This window comes from Quercus robur, chromosome 9 (assembly GCF_932294415.1).
Source record: "Quercus robur chromosome 9, dhQueRobu3.1, whole genome shotgun sequence".
Taxonomy (NCBI): domain Eukaryota; kingdom Viridiplantae; phylum Streptophyta; class Magnoliopsida; order Fagales; family Fagaceae; genus Quercus; species Quercus robur.
In genome coordinates this window covers 53,903,642-53,925,944 of record NC_065542.1, presented here as the reverse complement: position 1 = coordinate 53,925,944, position 22,303 = coordinate 53,903,642, and the positions used below count along the sequence as shown (strand labels likewise).

At 31.8% G+C, this 22,303-nt stretch overlaps 2 protein-coding genes across 7 annotated transcripts in view; both read right to left on the bottom strand.

Moving 5' to 3' along the window:
- The window catches only part of LOC126699130 (ankyrin repeat-containing protein BDA1-like), a 95,961-nt gene extending 87,428 nt beyond the window's left edge, over positions 1-8,533 (bottom strand). For 2 of the 5 annotated variants that reach the window (XM_050396762.1, XM_050396765.1), the window contains exon 1: positions 7,704-8,533. In XM_050396762.1, the coding sequence (XP_050252719.1) occupies positions 7,704-8,348 (645 nt within the window). In that variant the 5' untranslated portion in view covers positions 8,349-8,533. Of the gene's footprint in view, positions 1-4,085; positions 4,299-7,703 lie in introns of all 5 variants that reach the window. The other 3 variants (XM_050396764.1, XR_007646689.1, XM_050396763.1) reach the window with 3 other exon arrangements.
- The window catches only part of LOC126699129 (ankyrin repeat-containing protein BDA1-like), a 44,861-nt gene that overhangs the window by 19,942 nt on the left and 2,616 nt on the right, over positions 1-22,303 (bottom strand). The window contains exon 2 of one of the 2 annotated variants that reach the window (XR_007646688.1): positions 20,419-21,236. Coding sequence is in view for 1 of the 2 variants with exons in the window: in XM_050396761.1 (XP_050252718.1) it covers positions 20,499-21,236 (738 nt within the window). In the remaining variant the exon portion in view is untranslated. Of the gene's footprint in view, positions 1-20,219; positions 21,237-22,303 lie in introns of those variants that run through there. The other variant, XM_050396761.1, reaches the window with a different exon arrangement.

The following is a 22,303-nucleotide window of genomic DNA, read 5'->3' as shown; positions in this document are numbered from 1 at the left end:
ATAATACACATTTTGTGAAAGATTTTTAATTGTCCTTCACAAATAATATGGAGGGAAAATTTCCCTCCAAAATATTAGTATTTGTGACGGCCATAACACATAATTGTGACTGCTTTTCTTGTTGGTCACAAATATTTCACATTTCACCAAGTATTTGCGAGGGCTTTATTTTGCCATCACAAATAAGATTTTCTGAAAGGGCTTTTTGGGTCCGTCAAAAATTCTAGGTCGCTGATAGGCTTTTTTTTTGTAGTGTTGTCCAGAAGAGGGGCTAGTGGACGAATAAACCATCCCACCAATCCCGTTTTATCTTACACGAGTGGTGTAAAACCTCTAATGCCTTATCATTTTGTTAGATACAATATCTGTACAACTTTTTTAAACTAACCAACATTTCTTCTCTCCTTCATTTTACTAGCAATTTTCATGAATGGTTGGTCCATTTTTTTGTATGTGTTTTTTCTTTTTTTGAGAAAGATATTTTTTGTGTGTTAGGTAAATATAAAGAAGTTGTTTCGGTTAATTCAACTAATAATGATTATTATGTCTCTCAAAAAAATAAATAAATAAAGATTATTATCGTTAAATAATAAAGTTGAATATGAATCTTGCCTATATTAACAAAAAATATATATATTATATGTATCTTTACTTGAAATAAAAGAATATTCATTATAGAATTAAAATTGTAAGCGAAAAAGTATACATACAAGTTCAAACTCTTAAGAAAGTGCAGGGTTTTACGTCTCTTGGATCAACTAGCACATCAAGTATAGAAACCTAAGAATAATGAACATTAGTTAGGTCTTTGACTCTTTTCACATGAAAAAGGTTTATATACTTGATGCGTTACTAGATCCAAGAGATAAAATCCTGCACTTTCAACCTAAGTATAAGTTTATAATTATTCAGTTCTTAAATATTTACGGTTCTATAATTATCAAGAACTTTATAGCTCTACTGACACATTAATATTTATATTTTCAACAACAATATTCAGAATTTAAATTCATTTTTTACCGATAGATTTTCAAGAAAGATATTTTCAATGTTCATTCCAATTTGCCAATTGGAACAAAAATTTCAATACCAAAAAATATATATATACACACACACACAAAAGACTTTCATAAAACTAGTAAACTTATCCAACCCAAACTCATAAAAAGTCCATGATCATACAATAAAAGCTCATTTAAAGAGCCCACAGGGTTATCTTTTTTTTTTTGAGAAACTAGTTTTCTATAATTTTACATATTTGTATACATACATAAAATCAAATTAATTTGTAGACTAGCTAAATTAATTACATATCATGTCATCATATGTGTCATGTGTCAAAATGGGTTAGCTATTAAATAAGTTACTAACCTTAAATTCTTTACATCAATATGCATAAGTTAATTTGTCTCTCTTGAAAAACAAATTGGCTTTAGCTTTTGGTGCCTCTATGTGGCCCATAGTTGCTTTGTTTTACATGGTATGAGAAAAATGTGCGCATCATATTATTTGTACGTACGGTGTTCTATTATTTTGTCTCTGCCTGCCAAATGTGACTATGAGGAATAGTGTTATCTGACGCGGGTGGTGTAAAACCTCTAATGCCTTATCATTTTGTTAGATACAATATCTGTACAACTTTTTTAAACTCACCAACATTTCACCCCGCGTCAGGCCGCATCGGACGCTGGTGCAGCACCCTTGTAGCCGCGTGTGCTTTCTAGGTGATGGCACAAGTAATGATCACCCCATCATTACTTTGTGTCGCCAACCTAAACACCATTTTCAATATGGCCTCCACTGCCACCATGCATCAATTGTATCTCCATTACTACAATCACCATTGCATTCTCCACTAGCACACCATCATAATTACAGCCATTACCACCACACTACTTTTAACTCTGACACGCTACCATCACCACTACCACCACTATCACTTTTGTTACTTTTTTGTCTGCATAAAATATTAATTTTTTTTCATGTGAGTCAATCTAAAAAAAAAAAAAAAAATTTAGGTCATTTTTAGAGTCATAATCGAACATTGAAGAAATAATATAAAAACAAACAAACAAATCATTTTATTAGAAGACCTTATGAAAGCATTATTAACCATAACAAGTCAAAATTTGACATATGGGTTAAGAACATAATAAACATGCAATTCAACGGTTAGATTTTTAAAATTCACTTTTAATCAATGAAGAATTTGAAAGATTCATCTCCAAACCTTTTCCTTTCATTATTTATTTATATTGATGAACTCTGGGATATCAGTGGACTGAAAATACCGGGCCTTGATAAACTTGCGACTGGATCCTGAGAAAACAAGTAAAAACTCAGAGGAGACCGGTGGAAGCCGGCCAAGAACCCTCCGATGGTGAAGTTAGTCTCTGACTGAAAAATGTAAACTCAATTTCTCAAGAACAGAATGCCTTACTCTTTCATTGGCGTGTACTTATATAGTATGCGGAAGCGGTTACTTGTTTAGTAACCGCTCCTACAGTTGAGGAATCCAACAGGCTCGGAAGTAACTTCCGTAACTGACGTAGAAGTTTGTATTTCACAACGGTTGGGCTTGACTGGCGACGGTTCGTTCTTCCACTCGGCGGAGACGTAGTAACCTCCCTTGTCCTTTATGGACGAGGAGATGGTAGCAAGCTCGTCCGTCCTTTACAGATGGACGAACGCTAAAAAGCCCGTCTGTCCTTAAAGGACGGACGAACGCTAAAAAGCCCGTCTGTCCTCAAGGACAGACGGACGATAGTGAGCTCGTCTGTCCTTAAGGACAGACGGACGAGTTAGCAAAGACTTACCTCGTCTATCCTTTGGACGACGCATATGGACGGGAGATGACTTAGCGAATTTTCGTTGCACATCATATATATTTATTATTATATAAAATTTTAAAGTATGGAGGACCCAAGCTTCTCCATAGCCAACTCATAAACTATATTACTACTAAGTTTATTTAATAATTAATACTAAAATATAATGTATTTGCTTTCAAAAAAAAAAAAAAAAAAAACTTCAGCCACAAACTCACCGTTAACTTATTCCCTTAAAGACCCTCCCTAAAGAGTTACCATAGTTTTTTAGTAGAGTTGTGATGTGCTTTTGTGTTAGAACCCTCTTCTCTCTCCCTTATATGTGTGTGTTTGTTTCTCAAAAAATAATAATAATAATAAAAAGTTTATTCATTAAAGGGCCAAAGGGGATCTGGAATATAAGAACAATCAATGACAATTACTAGAAATTATTTAATCACGTGCAAAAAGACTACTTTGCTCATGCTAATTATAGCCATAAATGTAACAACATTTAGATTACAAATTTGATAACAAATTCTTAACAAATTCATAACTTATATAAATAATCCGATGGCAATTAGACAACTTTATTGAAATATAAATAACATTCGAGGATTACATTGGGTCGTACCCGTACCTCAATTATGCCCTTAGAAACAAAAGCTTTATTTTAGAACTATAAAGTAAAAAAAAACCTTGACGCACACATTTTCAATTGCATTCAGGTCCAAACTTAGCTTTATTTTCATTTTCCCATCAATTCTTCTTCCATGAACGAATCAGCACAGAGACATGCAGCGTCGACCGTATTGCAGATATAGATAGTGCGTAAATAACAGAAAACAGAATCACAAGGATTAAAGAATAGGTATATGTAAAATAAATCGGGAATATGACTGACAGCGAAGTAATATAGCAGAGAGAGAGGGAGCCAAGGGCTGCGCGGAGTATAACATACCCGGATGGAATGATGAGAAGAACTATTGTGTATGAGAGCATAAATGTCAAAGTATTTGTTATCAGGAATACCCAAAAACATAAAGTTGTACCGCGAATGGCTGTCCCTGCAATGTTTGCAAGATAAGGAGCAGTTTTATTGAAACCTCTGTAATCTGGTATTGTAGCATTGGGCAGATTGCTCCATGGATTGTAGTAATCTTGCCAAAGTCCCCCTGGAGGGCTCAGTAGTCCTTCATAAGTCACTGTCATAAGCAACGTAGCAACCACCAAAACCACATTGCGCCTGTCGTCCGATATTTTCGCCCATCTATCAACCTGGAGTAATCGTCTTTCCTCGAGAGATAAGACTGTGGAACGTAGGTAACGTGCACATTTATTAACTTCAGCACGCTGTAACATTTCACTGATCTCCCTGCTGCTGCTCAGCAGCTCTACTTCTTGTCGTTTTAGCAAGATGTCCCCTGCTGTATGATCCTTCACATTCTTGGCATTTATATCAACACCAGAATCTAGTAACATCCTCACAGCCTGCATAATGTAGTCTGATACACCGTCACTAATCTCATCAATGTGAATTATTCAAGTCTTGATATATAGTTGATACCATCCCTTTTGTTAATCCAAATGCATTAACTTTTTTACCATTAGTCTATTCTCTGTAGCAGTAGATTATAAATAATAATAAAAAAGTCTGTAGGCAGTACACTATAAACAGAGCAAGAGTAAGAGAGAGCGAGAGAGGGAGAGTGCAAGAGATATGTACCGCCGTACTGGCGATGGTGGTCGCCGGCTTGGACTGGAGCCGGAGCCCAGAAGAACACAGATTCACGGTTATATGATTGGCGACGGAAAGGAGCAGGTCCACTACAAACACAGTAACTAGACAGATTTGGTTTTTTTTTTTTTTTTTCCTCTGGTGATTTGGAATATATTAAAGGAGTACTTGTTAGTGTTTGGACAGCCAGGGGCCCAGGGTGAATGGGCCATTATATGGATAGTACTTATTTGCACTAATTTAATTTTATTCTTTTGGTACCAACTTAGTTCTTTGGGTTTTCTTTTCTGGACTGCTTAAAAATTTCAAGTGCTAAAGTAATCTTATGATTTTTTTTTTTAGAAGACAATTAATCTCTTGATCTAAATTTTACCTTTCGAGAGGCAAAATTCGAAAATTTCAAGGGGGCAGTATGCAAATTTTCTTCTAAAGCTACAAGTGTTTTTACCTACTCTAAGGAAAATTTTAAAAAACTAGGGGGCCATGGCTCCCCCTGGCTACGCCGGTAGAAGAAGAGATATTTTTAAATTAAAAAAAAAAAATTATCTTATAGTATTTTAAGGATTAACTATATTATCTTATATTTTTCTATTCTTGTATAATATATTCGAAATTATTTAAATTTTAAAATTATTTTAAAGAAGGTTGCTGAAATTTCCTAATTATACAAAATTAACTTTTATTTTCCTTTCAACTTTAAAGTCCAAAGTCAGCTACTCGTACCAAAAATGCAACAAATGTAAAATTATTTGTTAAGACATATAGTGACATGGTTAGATTATTTTCTTTTGGGCAAATTACAGATTATCCATATGTGGTTTGACCCGAATTTAAGTTGTTTATTTGTGATTTAAAAATTGGCACATTGCCCCCACTTTATTACTTTTTCCGTTCAAACATAAAAATAACAAAATAACAAAATCAAAGAAAAGAAGATCAAAAAGTAGCATTTGTAAAAATTTAGAAACTTGGGCTCATGAACTTCAATTGAACAATATAAAGTATAAACTCTAAAAGTTATGAGTTGTATCCAATTAAGAGGTAAAACAAAAAAGAGACCAATAACAATCTGTATACACAACAACTTTGTAGCTAGATCAAGCAAAATTAAAAACAAGACAATAAATCAAGCTCCACAACCGTACCCCACCGTGAGAAGATAAGAAATCGCAGCTGCAAAATAAGAAAACAATCCAAGTTTTGAAAAGCCCCCAGTATTCAATGGAAAACCAGAAGCCCATCTCTACCGTTACTCTATCACAAACTTCTTCAAAATTCAGACAAACCATTCCAAACTCTTTGCAAGAAAATTAAAACCCCACAAAAAAATAATAAATAAATAATAGAGAAACTGGAGAGAAGCAAATGGACAAAGAAGAACCACTGTGTCTATTTCCATCACCACATCTCTTATCATCCTCATCTTATGTTTTAAGGAAAAAATAAATGTTCCCATCAAAAAAAAAAAAATAAGGAAAAAATAAATGAGGTTGGATATGGAACTTTAACAGAACTTAACTTAAGTGGATAAAGTGTCAATTTTTAAACAATAAGTAGGCAACTTAAATTCGGGTCAAATCACAGATGGGTAATCTGTAATTTGCCCTATTTCAGGATAATCAAATAACTCAAAAAGTTTGTTTCATTTTGTTTTATTTTTAAATTCTCATCTGTAATTTGCCCTATTTCAGGATAACCAAATAACTCAAAAAGTTTGTTTCATTTTGTTTTATTTTTAAATTCTCATTTAGGGTCCGTTTAGATACAGCTTATTTTGCTGAAAACTGAAAACTGAAAACACTGTAGCAAAATAATTTTTAAATGTGTAAATAGTACCGTAGGACCCATTTTTAATTTTTTTTTCTGAATAAAGTTGTTGTGGATCCCATGAACAGTACTTTGTCTCTAAAAGCTGAAACACGTGCATCAAAAAAAAAAAAAAAACACAAGACACAGGATAATTCCTATCCAAACGCTCACTTAATCTCTTGATAAACCTTTATGTAGTTCATTTTCTTTCTATCTTTAATTTTCCTCATCTTTTAATTTTTGTTGGATTTCCCGTGAAGTTAGCTAACATTGATCTTTGAAGTTGAATGGGAACAAGAAAAGTCACATTAATTTTGTATCCATATTATATGATTTTTTTTTTAACTTTATTTGCTAAAAATGCTAATATGAGAGCAAGGTCTAAAAAAACATAAATCTTTGAAAGAATTGTAACATGGAGAGGTTGATAGTTTTGAGATCTAACCAGAGTTCAACCGCAATAATGTCATAACTAATTTGATATTAACTAAATACAAAAAATAAAATAAATTTGTAAAAAATAGTAACCTTGATTAAAAAAATTATCTACTAATAAAAAATGAATAATTTTCAAACATAAATACTTGAGAAAAGAAAATAACAAGATAATATAGTTGATCCTTCAAGTACATGGCATAATTATATGGAAAACAAATATTTCACAATTTCTAACAAAATTTTTATTTTATTTTGAGTGAAGACTAATTAGTGATTAAAATAAAATCATACAATGAAAAATTATATATGTTATGATAAAAAAATAAAATGAAACTTTATTTATTTTATTAATATTTTATAATTGGTTTTTTTTTTTTTCCAATGGAGAAAATCAAGATTCAAATCATTCCTCATTGTAATAATTATTGTGTTAAAAAAACAAATGAACTTATATTTTATTAATTGAAACTCCTAATTCTTTTAAGAATAAATATTTTTGATTCCAGAACAAGCATCAAAATCTAACCCACGACTTTTTGCCAAAATAATCTAGTGGTTTGGTTCTTAAAATATAGAAACCTGTTGCCAAAATACTCAAATTAATCTATGCCCTCAAGTTTTTCTTTGGCAAAATTTTTTCATAACATTCAGTTGGCTAGTTTTAAATGGTAAACATCAAAATGATGTATGTATATATGTATCCATATATATATGAGAAACAAATTTCAATTTGTCAATTTTGAAATATGTTGTAAAAAATATTGTATAATTAGCACTGCTCTAAAATCTTTGACATGTATTTATGGTTTTGATCATTGGATACCGGATTGCAATGGCTAGGACACTTGCTTCATATCATTCACAACACAAATTTCAGGTTAGCAAATAATTGAGAAAAGGAGAGAGCTTGCCTCGGGCTGATTTGTAGATACGGCAACGTGCAACACAGTGTTGCCTTCCTCATTCTTCCAGTTCAGTATTTTCCTCTTCCATGACATGGTTTTTTTAGACTTGTTCTGTCGGAGCCATTCCACCAAGTGTTTAAAAGCCTCTAGCTTTTTGCATTTTACCGCAACATGTAAAGCAGTCTCATTTCTAATCGTCACATCTTCAATAGAATCAGGACAGACTTTTAGAAATTCGACCAATAGATCAAGGTGATCCTCTGTTGCTGCTGCATCATGCAAAGGAGTCATACCCTCCCTTCCTTTGACACGAACAAGGTCCCCATCAACCTTTAGAAGCCAACGCACCACCTGGGTTTTCCCATTCAGTAAAGCAACGTGAATGGGGCTAAGCCCATCTGGATTCAGCTTCCTGACAAATGAGGGCTTTAATCTGAGCATCTCCATGGCGAATGGGATATGCGTCTCCGTAGCAGATGCAACTTTGTGCAAAGGAGTTTCAACAAATGGTAGCTCATCGATGTGCTCCAAAAGTTTTACATCCTCCTTAATCAAGTTGTAAAAATCATTAATATCCCCCCCTAGAGCAGCCTGGTTCAACCTCTCAATTCTCGCAGCCTGGTTCAACTTCTCAACTCTCTCATCCTCCATTTTATAGAGAAGGCTGATATATTAAGGCCTAGGGTTTCCTTGGTATGAAAGAAGATAATGAAAATTTAATGGTTATATAATAAATAAATAAAACAAAATGATGGGAGTACTAATTATGTTCTTTGCTAGAGCTAGGGTTCTCTTTTTATAAAAGTTGCAAGACTGGAGATGAGCAGCAAATTATGTTCTTTGCAAGAGCTAGGGGTCTCTTTTTATAAAAGCTGCATAGGGCTGTCCAGCGGATAAAAGATCCGACCAAACCGACCGGGTCCGACCGACCCGAGGCCCAGCGGTGGACCCGAAGTCTCTTTTTTACCACCACGTTGCTCTTCTCTTCAGCTTCTCTTTCTCCTCTTCCTTTGTCTGCTCAGACATATGTTTCTTCTTTTTATTCTACCTCTTATGTTTCTTTTTATTTTTTGAAGTGATGTTTCTTTTGATTTTAATTTTTAACTTTTGTTGTTTTGTGTGGTGACAATTGACAAACAGTGACAAGTAACTGACAATCCACTTGAACTTGGGGATGGTATAGTGTGTTTCCGTTGCATGACTTGTGCGGTCCACTGCATGTGAGGGTGAACAAGCATTCAACGAAAACACACAAGAATTTCTTCGTGAACATCATTCCAAAATTCAAACTCTACCCTTTTTTTTTTTTTTTATATATAACATTATAACTATTTAATACTTACTCGATTTGTGTGCTCTACCCACACATCATAACACTACTACAAGTATAATGATTAGGACTATTTATTTAAGGCCTATTTTAGTAAAATTTTTATTATTTAATACATCAATATCAATTTTTATTTATTTATTTATAAACATCAATATCAATTCTATATATATATATATATATATATATTGCTGAGAATATTATATATTATATAATAGTAGTATAGTGAAGTGAAAGTGAAATGTCTCTTTTTAATAGGTACTTCCATGGAGATTATTGATTCAAGATCAGACTGATTGGGTTGGGTTTAATGTTTGTTTGTGAGGTTGGATATATTGGACATATATTATATAAGGGTCGGGTTAAAAACTATCATTATTTTTTGAATTCTCAAAAAAAAAAAAATCAAAAATAGAAATTAATAAAGTCCATTATATAAAGTCTAAAGATGGACTGTCATTGGTTATTTGGGTTTTGATGCCCTTGTACTGGTGGAGGGTCTTTTCAAAGAAATCTCCAGGGCTCTTTGTTTCGAGTCTTGTCAGTTAAAAAACCTCTAACTATTCTTCTCACCTTGATACTTCTGTCCACTTGTTTTTAGGAGATGGCTTTTTTTTCTTTTATTTTCGGGTGCAATATTTCAGACACAATAGTCATTAGAGACTAGAGGACACGAAAGAAGTAAATAAAACAAATATAAAAGATAGCTAAGATAGGAAGAGCTATCACAGCAAGAAAAGTCCCATTATCATTAATGGTTTTCCATATGTGGTGTGGATTGTAACTAAAACTTGGTGATTACTTCGAAACTGAGAAATTTTGCTAATGTCTTTATTTAACATAATTGGCCATCTTTTAAATTTATAATTTAATTTAACTATTTCTTGGCTCAGATACAAGTAAGATTAAAGTTCTGACGGTTGGAATATTCACATGTGAGTAATACGCTTGGTTAAGTAGTGAACTTTCATTTTCTCAAAAAAAATAAAATAAAATAGTAAGCTTTCACATTAGATACTAATGAAAATAAATAGTGGTTAATATAATATAGTTGAGCTTATACCTAATGAGTTTAGGCTTTTTGATTAAATGTGTCTCTATATATTATATTAACTACTTAATTAAAGTCTTCCAAATGTGTTTCTCTCCCCAACACCAACTTCCGACTAAATAGCTGCATTGATCAATGTAATAAAAACAATTAAATTTAATATAATTATATATTTGGATTTAATAAGAGAAGTTTTTTTTTTTTTTTTTTAGAAATTAAATTAGAGAAGTTAAAGGTACAGAACCTAAAGAACTCTTTAAATTTTATTCTTCTCTTCTATATTTTCATACGTACTTGGATTAGCCTACTTATTTCACTTCCAAAAAAAAAAAAAAAAAACCTATTTAATTAATAAAATATTTTTATTCATTATTATTAAAATTTTAAATAAATAAAATAAAAACCATATAGGTGCATATATCATCTACATACCCCATATTTGGGCCTCATACTAATCTTAACTTCTTGTTTTGTGATTGAATCATCTACACCAACCTATCATTCCTTTCAGCCATGAATACTACTGGCAGTTAACTTTTTCTATTTTACATATGTTGGTTTTAGTTATTAACTATTTCCTCAATGCAGTGAACATTATAGCCTTGGCATTGGCAAACCCGATTGGTGGACTTTTCGTCATTGGTCATAATGTGAGTTTTTTTATTTATGTATAACTTTTTTGTCAAAACTTCCATTTCAAGTCTCACAATTCATCAATTCATACAAGGTCCTTTCATTTTTGTCGCCAGAAACTTCTCCTTCAACTTGATCAATAAACAAGACAATTTCAGTAATGCCTCTGACGATACATTCAGATATTCTCCAAATCTTGACATAAATTGTCTATATGGTTTCGGGCATCGATTCTTAGGCACTCATTATTGTACATCATACATACACATCACTTATTTCACATTTTAAATATGAACATCAATAAAATATATATATATATATATATATAGACATCATGTGTGAAATTGTGGATATTGTACATACAGAGTATACATTAACAGGTGTGAGATAACAATTATTGTGTTTTTTAACTAAGTTATACAATTAAAAAATCCTTAATTAGATTTTTTGTAAATATTGTACAACATGTCTTAGATTTAGCCGATAATTTGAAGTATGTTATGTGGTATGAAACTTGTTTCTATAAGTATAGTTTTTAACCCTAATGATCTTGAACTAAAATTATAAAATTACAGCTTAAGGAATTGAGGAAGGATGAATCTAAAGTGACCTTGAAATCGAATGGAACAGAAGAACAAGTGGTTGATACTTTTCTTACTGGTTCACAAATGAGCTCACTATTTATATTATTTTTTTACTAACTAATAATCTTTCACCACATCAGTAATTTGTAAAAGCTTTGTAACTCTGACATTTTTCCAAACTAATATTCTTATTAAAAAAAAGTTTTGTAATAATACATTATTGAATTTGTTAAAAACTTGCTAGTTTTGACTTTTTTTTTTTTTTTTTTTTGAGAAGAACAAACTAACTTTTTTTTTTGGCTGAATAACAAACTAACTTATTTGGATCCACGACATATCCATGTTAATATTTGCTCAATAATAATAATAATAAATTCATAAGTGATAACAGTTATCCTATTCTTATTAATTGTGCCAACTGCCAACCTTATTATGTCACGATATGGAGGAATTTTAAATGCAACAAAAACTTACCCATGTAGGCATGTACCATTATGATCATGCTGTGCTTGTATAAAGAAAAAAAAAATTGGAAAATTCTATTTTCTAAATCAAGCGTATTTTTTATTTTTTATTTTTGGATAGAAGTGTAATTTCCTTTAATTATTTTCTAACACAACTTTAGTTTTAGTTTTTTTTGGGTCAAAGAGTTACAGGTTCCCAGGGATAAGAAATATATGGATTATTTTTTATTTATTATTGGAGATATACTACCTTAAAGTCTTAAACAGAAGGCGCTTTCCAAAAAAAAAAAAAAGTCTTAAACAGAAGGCAGTGGCACATGGCCTAAATCTCACTTTGTCAGCCTAAGATCACCTTTCAACTTTCAATGCTTGCATAATTTTTTAAGGAGTCACATGAAAAACCCAAAAAAAAAAAAAAAGATTAACCTATTTAATTAATAAAATATTTTTATTCATTATTATTAATTTTTTTTTTTTTTTAAAAACCATATAGGTGCATATATCATCTACATACCCCATATTTGGGCCTCATACTCATCTTAACTTCTTGTTTTGTGATTGAATCATCTACCCCAACCTATCATTCCTTTCAGCGATGAATACTACTAGCAGCAGTGACGGAACTATAGTTGGACTAGGGGGGCACTGGCCCCACCTAAATTTTTTCAAATATTTTTTAGTGTATATATATATATATATATATATATATGTGTATTAATTTTAGTAATTTGTTTCAATAAATTTGCTCTTTGCCCTCTCAACAATATTATTGATCTTTTTAAAAGCTATAAAAAATTTTATTGATCTAAAATTTGAAATAAATTTAACAAGCTTAACAAAAAAATTTACCAATAACAAACTTAATCCCAAACAACACCCCAAAACAAACCCACACAAGACACAAACAAAAAATAAAATAAAATAAAAAATTCCTAAGCCAATTCTAACTAGTCTAAGTGAACACCCACACACATTTGAACACCAACACACAAGACACCAAAAAAAAAGCTTAACTTTCTAAATTGAAAAGTGTTACGTTTACAACATTTTTACAACAAATCACATGCGGTAAGTTGTTATTGGTTCTAATTTGAATCCACAACTTAAATTACTTTTTTGTTCACTTATAACAACAGTTAATAACCTACCACTTATGATTTGTTGTGAAAATATAGTAAAAATGTTGTGAACATAACATTTTTCTTCTAAATGAATGCTTACTTGGAGTTTTTTTTTTTTTTTTTTTAAATGTTTATACATTTGCCGTCCCTAACTCTAAGTCCTAGCTCAACTGGCAGTTAACTTTTTCTATTTTACATATGTTGGTTTTAGTTATTAATTATTTCCTCAATGCAGTGAACATTATAGCCTTGGCATCGGCAAACCCGATTGGTGTACTTTTTGTCATTGGTCATAATGTGAGTTTTTTTATTTGTGTATGACTTTTTTGTCAAACCTTCCATTTCAAGTCTCACAATTCATCAATTCATACAAGGTCCTTTCATTTTTGTCCCCAGAAAATTCTCCTTCAACTTGATCAATAAACAAGACAATTTCAGTAATGCCTTTGACGATACATTCAGATATTCTCCAAATCTTGACATAAATTGTCTATATGATTCAGGGCATTGATTCTTAGGCACTCCTTATTGTACATCATACATACACATCACTCATTTCACATTTTAAATATGAACATCAATAAAATAAAAAATATGAACATCATGTGTGAAATTGTGGATATTGTATATATGGAGTGTACATTAACAAGTGTGAGATAACAATTACTGTGTTTTTTAACTAAGTTATACAATTAAAAAATCCTTAATTAGATTTTTTGTAAATATTGTACAACATGTCTTAGATTTCGCCGATAATTTGAAGTATGTTAAGTGGTATGAAACTTGTTTCTATAAGTATAGTTTTTAACCCTATTGATCTTGAACTAAAATTATAAAATTACAGCTTAAGGAATTGAGGAAGGATGAATCTAAAGTGGCCTTGAAATCAAATGGAACAGAAGAACAAGTGGATCGATACCAAGAAGTGTTGGGGCAGAAAAGCAATTTCACTGTGCATGCCTCACATGCCATATTATCATTGTTGGGTTCCATATAATATTATCACAAATATTAGCAATCTAAAATAGCAATCACACACAAGAATACAAATATTTATATGGAAAACCCTTTCTCTTGAAGGGAAAAAACTGCAGGACAAACTCCGAATAATTTCACTATAATCAAATCAATTATAATAATTTTTGTGTATGTCTCATGGCTAAAGAAAAATCTCTCTTATTTTTCTTTGCTCTCTCACACACACTAATTATTTCTTTCAAAGGCAGCAACACTTTGCTCTCTCCTCCTCAGCTATCTTTTTGAAGGCGGCAACCCTTTACTCTCTCCTCCTTGGCTATCTTCTTAAAGGCGGCAATACCTTGCACTCTTTTTCCTCTTGCATTCCTCCCAAGCGAAAATCTCTTTTCTCTCTCTTGGTTTCATGCTCTATTTTCCCTCTCCCCATAAAGAGAACCCTTAGGCCAAAACCATCAAATTCTTTGTAGTATTGTCTATTTATAAGACTCTTTTACTATTCCCTCTTGGACTAGGAATACATTACCTCTTTAATAAGGAATCTATTCCCTCTTGGATTAGGAATACATTACCTCTTTAACAAGGAATATAGATTTCCTTCACACCAAGGAATAGTCTTTCCTTCTACAACAAGGAAATCCAAATTAATTTTTCCCCTTCACACCAAGGAATAGTCTTTCCTTCTACAATAAGGAAATCCAAATTAATTTTTCCATCTTCAACTAGAAAACCTAATTGACTTTCCATGTCACAATTGGAATTTGAGGTAATTTCCCAACAATCTCCACCTTGACTCAAATTCCATCAATTGTCCTCAACTATCTTCTTTCTTCTTGGGATAGCTCCTACCTTAATCAAGTAGTCTTCTTTTCCTCTTGGAATAGCTCCACCTTAATCTCTTCCATCTTAATTCACACAAAGAGTTATCCACTAAATCAACCAAGCTATAATACAATTGTTGGTCTTTTCTTTCACAACATTGTGCACAACTGATCTTGATAGAATTAATCAAAAAAATTGCATAAAAAAGATTTAATTCCTATTCCATAAATTGATGCATCTATCCTAACGAAAAAAATTAGAAAATTTAAATGCTTATTTTATAGTGACACACAATAGCTAAGCTCAAAAGAATACAATTATCTCATTTCTAACAACATAAACATATAATAAATAAATACTTAGGAAGACAATCATTTTTTGATCCCACATAACTAAGACTATATGGAATAAGTTTGTAATTTAAAGTGAAATTTGTTTTTGATATTTTTAGTTTACATAGAGGTATTTTCAACACTTCAACATTGTTTAAGGCCCATTGGATTATTTCTATCCATTAGGTCGATTGGGTTTTTGTTTTTTTAAACCAACCTATAGCAAATTTGGGCTTTTAGTAGGATCTTTCATGAATGTAGGATCAGTTAAATTTTACCGATCCTACTTACAATCCTCAACATGAACGATCTTAGTCGTCTTACTAAAGTAGCCCTACTTTAGGGAGAAAAATTACAAGACCCCAAATTTTAGGGGTGTATTTTATACTTTAGCCTTTCTCATATATAGTAAAACCACTGACTACCTATTTTTACCCCTTCACAAATCAATGAATTTTACTACGAATGGAATTATTAATTATAATTAACTATAAAACTTTTATTATGTTCACAAGCTTATTCACAGATATATTATTATGTTTGAGTTTAGCTTGTTTAATAGTCAAGCTTAAATTTGGCTTAATTTTGGTTTATTTGTTAAACAAATGAACATAAATAAGAGAAAATGCAAGATTCTTTTTCCTAGTTACAATTTAAAGACAAAGTAAAAGAAGTATATAGGAAGGATGTAATCTAAGTCTTAAGTTGTGTCAAGTTTGAATTGATAATTTTTTTAATTCATCTAACTCAAAGCAACCCACCATATTTTTAAGTTTATTTTGTTACCCTTATTTTAATTTTAAGTTTGATCTATTTTTGAGAATTGGTTTTGAAGAATCTAGAAATTTGTAATATATTTAGGCATATTATGTGAATTTTAATAATATATATTGAAAAGAGAGTGCTTGCAAGAGATTGAACATATATAACCAGAGCCATGTATGTTTATAAGAGATTAAATATGTAAGTTTATTTTGAATTTTTTTTTTTACTATGCCACTAATTTTATCTATGCATTCTTTTTTTTCTTTTTTTAGATAAATTTTTTCTTTAAATGTTCCATCTCATGAATATTTGAATTTAGGAGTCTTATTTCTTTTTTAAAAAGTTATTTTTTTTGGAGGCTAAAGCATAATAATAATAATAATACCAAATGGTTGACGTTACCTTCATGTTACGCCTGACACAGCTGTGTAGGAAAGGGGGGAAAAATAAAAAAATAAGGATGAATGAAGAAACCAAAGGATGGGGGAGAGATAGAAAGGAGATGGTAAAAATGGTTGAAAGGGTATTTAAGTAAAAGCATGCAATATTTGTTGTTTTTTATGCTGCCTGACACGCATCGTTAATGTGTTGTTGTTTTTCTTGATTTCCCAAGCTAATTTAGAAAAATCATGCAGACTTAACGGGCGCTATGCAGCACCCATTAACAAAAGCCAACAAGAAACTTATAAGTTGGCAAATAAGCTCACAAGTGTATATAATATTATATATTTATATGTATACATGTCTAAAAATATACTTCTACATAGAGAATTAATATTACTAGGTGTGTTTGTAATAAGCTCCTCAGGTGTCAAATTATAATTTATATATATATATATATATATATAATTTATAATTTACCGTGTATGATACTTTAGTAATAGACAATAGCAGTACAAATCCCTCTTATAATGTGAGAGGGAGCCATTATTTACTAATTACTAGCTACACATCTAAAAATTTTCATAATTGATACTCCAATAATGTCATTGGCTCTCAAGATGCATGATTTTTTTTACTCTTCTTCAAACTTATCCTTCTATCCAACGTTGATTACATACACATCAACTTAATTTGCAATTCTTGTAATATCTAACACGTATGGATAAAAATCTTCATCATCATAGCTGGTTTCACGTGATCACATAATATATAAAAATTTCAAGCTCTTAAGAACAAAAAGTTTTCTATTAACTGGGCACGCATTTGGGCACTGTGTATCTGATATGTGCATGTAATGTGATCACCAACAAAAAGTTTTCTTTCATTTATTAATGTACTTTGGTATGCCAAGGAAGTTGCATTTTTTTTTTTGGCGAAACTACACTATTGGTCCCTCAAGTTTCAAGTAAGCACAATTGGTCCCTTAAATTTTCAAAATGAGCAATATAAGTCCTTTTATTAACTTCCGGTAGTAGTGTTACTTACATGGCTAACGGAATAATAACATGTCATTTTTTTTTAATGACATAGCATTTTTTTATTAAAAAAAAAAAAGAATTCACACATAAAAAAATAAATAAATAAAAAAACTGACCCGTTCTAATTCAAGTCTTAATCCTAACCCGGTACCAAATTAAACTCATTTGCAATCTAATTCACAAACCCACGAGAGAAAGAGATTGAACAGTTCCAAGCTCTACCGCTAATACTCAAATACTGGAGTATAACTCTAAGTCTCAAACAGAGCTCCAGACATGATGCATGTGGAGGAAAATAAGATTGTTATCAACTTTGTTAATGGGGCCTCTGGTGACAATATGACTGTTGAGGTTACCAAAGAGAATCCACATATGAAGGACCGCTAAAAAGTATTGGAACCCAGAAATCTAGATGGAGTTTTTAGCAAGCAAGAAGATTAGTCCCAGAAACGGCCGGCAATGATAGTAGTGATTATGGGGGTGCCATGTGTGGCTTATGGCGGTAAAGGGAAGGTCATAATTCAACTGGGAATAGCATTAACAAAACGCCAAATGTGTTGATGCTAGAGGAGAATTCCTTTTCTATATTGTGATTTTTATTGAGAAACAATCTGGATTTGGCAGATATGAAAGCCATTTTCAAGTACGTTATTGCAGGGTTGGACAGTTGCTAAATTTTATAGTTATGCCTTGTGTGAGAGAAGCAGGGAGGCAAAGGCCACCGTCTCCAGCAGAGGGCAGCGGTGTCACTAGTGGCTAGGGCTTAGGAATTGTTCAATCTCTATTTTGTGGGTTTGTGAATCAGATTGCAAATCAGTTTTAATTTGGTACCGGGTTAGAATTAAGACTTAAATTAAAACAGTTTTATATATATATATATATATATATATATATATTTTTACGTGTAAATTCATTTTTGTAATTTTTTTAATAAAAAGAAATACCAAGTCATTAAAAAAATGACAGGTCATTATACCATCAGCCACGTAAGCAATACTATTAACAGAAGTTAACAGAAAAACTTATATTGCTCATTTTGAAAACTTGAGGGACCAATTGTGCTCACTTGAAAATTGAGGGACCAATTACGCACACAGAGTAAACTTAAGGGACCAATAGTGTAGTTTCGCCTTTTTTTTTTCTTTTTTTTTTTCAAATTCATGGCTGATCTATTATAATACTAACGGAATCGAGTTAATTTAAATTGTCTCACTTTAACAGGAGACTGGATATTTCGGAAGCCGGCAACTTCTGAACCAGGTCATGCATATTCTCAAATGTTTTAACTGTTTGCATACATTATTTAAGTCAATTTCCATTCTTATAAAGTTCCAGCCTCAGGATTATAAGATTGATGGGTTGATAACACATTATAAAATACAATTGACAGAAAAGTATTCTCTAATGAGATGGAACATTTTTTTTCCAAAGAAGTTGAAAACCACTTCACTTTTAAGTGGAGGAAAATGTTTTCCATCGGTCACTTGTGCCATCACTGGGTGATGGCCTATGAAGCACTGGTGCGTTTCTGGATTCGGGTGTGAGTGTGAGACTTGGCAATTTTTGAAAAAGTAAGGTACGGGTATGGCGATTAAAAAATTATAAAAAATATTTTTATTTATATTTTCTATATATTGCTAAGTATACTTTTTCACATTATATAAACATATACCAAATTTCAGAGCGATAGTAGATATAACTAAAACATGATGTTCATAAATTAAATACAATTCATAAGTTTAAAGCTAAAACATTAAAATTAGAATACAGGGAGGGGGGCAGAGAGCAGAGAGCAAAGAGAGGCAGAGAGCAAAGAGGTAGTGATGGTTTTAGGGTATTTTTGGTTAAAGATGTTTTTGCACTTTTTTCTTTTTTTTAATAATTTTTACTTGAATTTCTGGCTGATTCAAAGCCGGTATTGGCCAATACGGGCTGAATCAGTTGGTTTCGGCCAGCTGATACGATCTAATTCGACTTAAATCGGTGCTATCCAGAAAAGGAAAAAAAAAAAAATCTAACGCGACAGTGGCATCACCCATCGCACCTCGCGTCAGGCTGCATCGGATGCTGGTGCGGCACTCCTGTAGCCGTGTCGGTGCTTTCTAGGTGATGGCACAAGTGATGATCACCCCATCATTACTTTGTGTCGCCAACATAAACACCATTTTCAACACGGCCTCCACCGCCACCATCAATAGTATCTCCATTACTACAATCACCATTGCGTTCTCCACTAGCACACCATCATAATTACAGCTACTACCACCACACTACTTTTAACTCTGACACACTACCATCACCACCACCACCATCACTTTTGTCACTTTTATGTCTACATAAAATATTAATTGTTTTTCATGTGAGTCAATCTTAAAATAAAATAAAATAATTAGGTCATTTTTAGAGTCATAATCAAACATTGAAAAAATAATATAAAAACAAACAAACAAATCATTTTATTAGAAGACCTTATGAAAGCATTATTTACCATAACAAGTCACAATTTGACATGTGGGTTATGAACATAATAAACATGCAATCCAATTATTAGATTTTTAAAATTCACTTTTAATTTGTAAGATTCATCTTCAAACCTTTTCCTTTCATTATTTATTTATATATTTATTATAGTATGGAGGACCAAGCTTCTCCCTAGCCAACTTATAAACTATATTACTACTAAATTTATTTAATAATTAATACTAAAATATAATGTATTTGCTTTCAAAAAAAAAAAAAAACTTCAGCCACAAACTCACCATTAGCTTATTCTTTAAAGACCCTCCCTAAAGAGTTACCATAGTTTTTTAGTAGAGTTGTGATATGCTTTTATATTAGAACCCCCTTCTCTCTCTCTTATGTGTGTGTGTTTGTTTCTCAAAAAATAATTATAATAATAATAATAATAATAATAAAAAGTTTATTCTTTAAAGGACCAAAGGGGATTTGGAAGATAAGAACAATCAATAACAATTACTAGAAATTATTTAATCACGTGCAAAAAGACTACTTTGCTCATGCTAATTAAAGCCATAAATGTAACAACATTTAGATTACAAATTTGATAACAAATTCTTAACAAATTCATAACTTATATAAATAATCCGATGGCAATTAGACAACTTTATCGAAATATAAATAACATTCGAGGATTACAATATTGGGTCGTACCCGTACCTCAAACCTCAATTATACCCTTCGAAACAAAAGCTTTATTTTACACCTATAAAGTAAAAATAAACCTTGACGCACACATTTTCAATTGCATTCAGGTCCAAGTTTGGCTTTATTTTTATTTTCCCATCAATTCTTCTTCCATGAACGAATCAGCACAAAGACATGCAGCGTCGACCGTATTGCAGATATAGATAGTGCGTAAATAACAGAAAACAGAATCACAAGGATTAAAGAATAGGTATATGTAAAAGAAATCGGGAATATGACTGCCAGCGAAGTAATATAGCAGAGAGTGAAGGAGCCAAGGGCTGCGCGGAGTATAACATACCCGGATGGAATGATGAGAAGAACTATTGTGTATGAGAGCATAAATGTCAAAGTATTTGTTATCAGGAATACCGAAAAAAATAAAGATGTACCGCGAATGGCTGTCCCTGCCATGTCTTGAATATAAGGAGAAGTTTCATTGAAACCTCTGTAATATGGTTTTGTAGCATTGGGCAGATCGCTCCATGGATTGTAGTACTCTTGCCAAAGTCCCCCTGGAGGGCTCAGCAGTCCTTGATAAGTCACTGTCATAAGCAAGGTAGCAACCACCAAAACCACATTGCGCCTGTCGTCCGATATTTTCGCCCATTTATCAACCTGGAGTAATCGTCTTTCCTCGAGAGATAAGACTATGGAACGTAGGTAACGTGCACATTTAGTAACTTCAGCACGCTGTAACATTTCACTGATCTCCATGCTGCTTCTGCTGTACTCTACTTCTTCTTCTTGTCGTTTTACCAAGATGTCCCCTGCTGTGTCACCCATTAAATTCTTGGCATTTACATCAACACCAGAATCTAGTGACAGCCTCACAGCCTGCATAATGTAGTCTGATACACCGTCACTAATTTCATCAATGTGAATTATCCAAGTCTTGATATATAGTTGATACCATCCCTTTTGTTAATCCAAATGCATTAACTTTTTAACCATTAGTCTATACTCTGTAGCAGTAGATTATAAATAATAATAAAAAGTCTGTAGGCAGTACACTATAAACAGAGCAAGATTGAGAGAGAGCGAGAGCGGGAAAGTGCAAGAGATATTTTTAAATTAAAAAATATATATTATCTTATAGTATCTTAAGGATTAACTATATTATCTTATATTTTTCTATTCTTGTATAATATGTTTGAAATTATTTAAAATTTAAAATTATTTTAAAGAAGGTTACTGAAATTTCCTAATTATACAAAATTAACTTTTATTTTCCTTTCAGCTTTAAAGCCCAAAGTCAGCTACTCGTACCAAAAATGCAACAAATGATAAATTATTTGTTAAGACATATAGTGACATGGTCAGATTATTTTTTTTGGGCAAATTACAGGTTATTCATATGTGATTTGACCTGAATTTAAGTTGTTTATTTGTGGTTTAAAAATTGACACATTGCCCCCACCTTATTACTTTTACGTTTAAACATAAAAATAAAAAATAAAAAAATTGCCCCCACCTTATTACTTTTTCCGTTCAAACATAAAAATAAAAAATAACAAAATCAAAGAAAAGAAGATCAAAGTAGCATTTGTAAAGAAACTTGGGCTCATGAACTTCAATCGAACAATATAAAGTATAAACTCTAAAAGTTATGAGTTGTATCCAATTAAGAGGTAAAACAAAAAACAGACCAATAACAATCTGTATACACAACAACTTTGTATCTAGATCAAGCAAAATTTAAAACAAGACAAGAAATCAAGCTCCACACCCCACCGTGAGAAGATAAGAAATCGCAGCTGCAAAATAAGAAAACAATCCAAGTTTCGAAAAACCCCCAGTATTCAAAGGAAAACCACAAGCCCATCTCCACCGTTACTCTATCACAAGCTTCTTCAAAATTCAGACAAACCATTCCAAACTCTTTGCAAGAAAATTAAACCCCA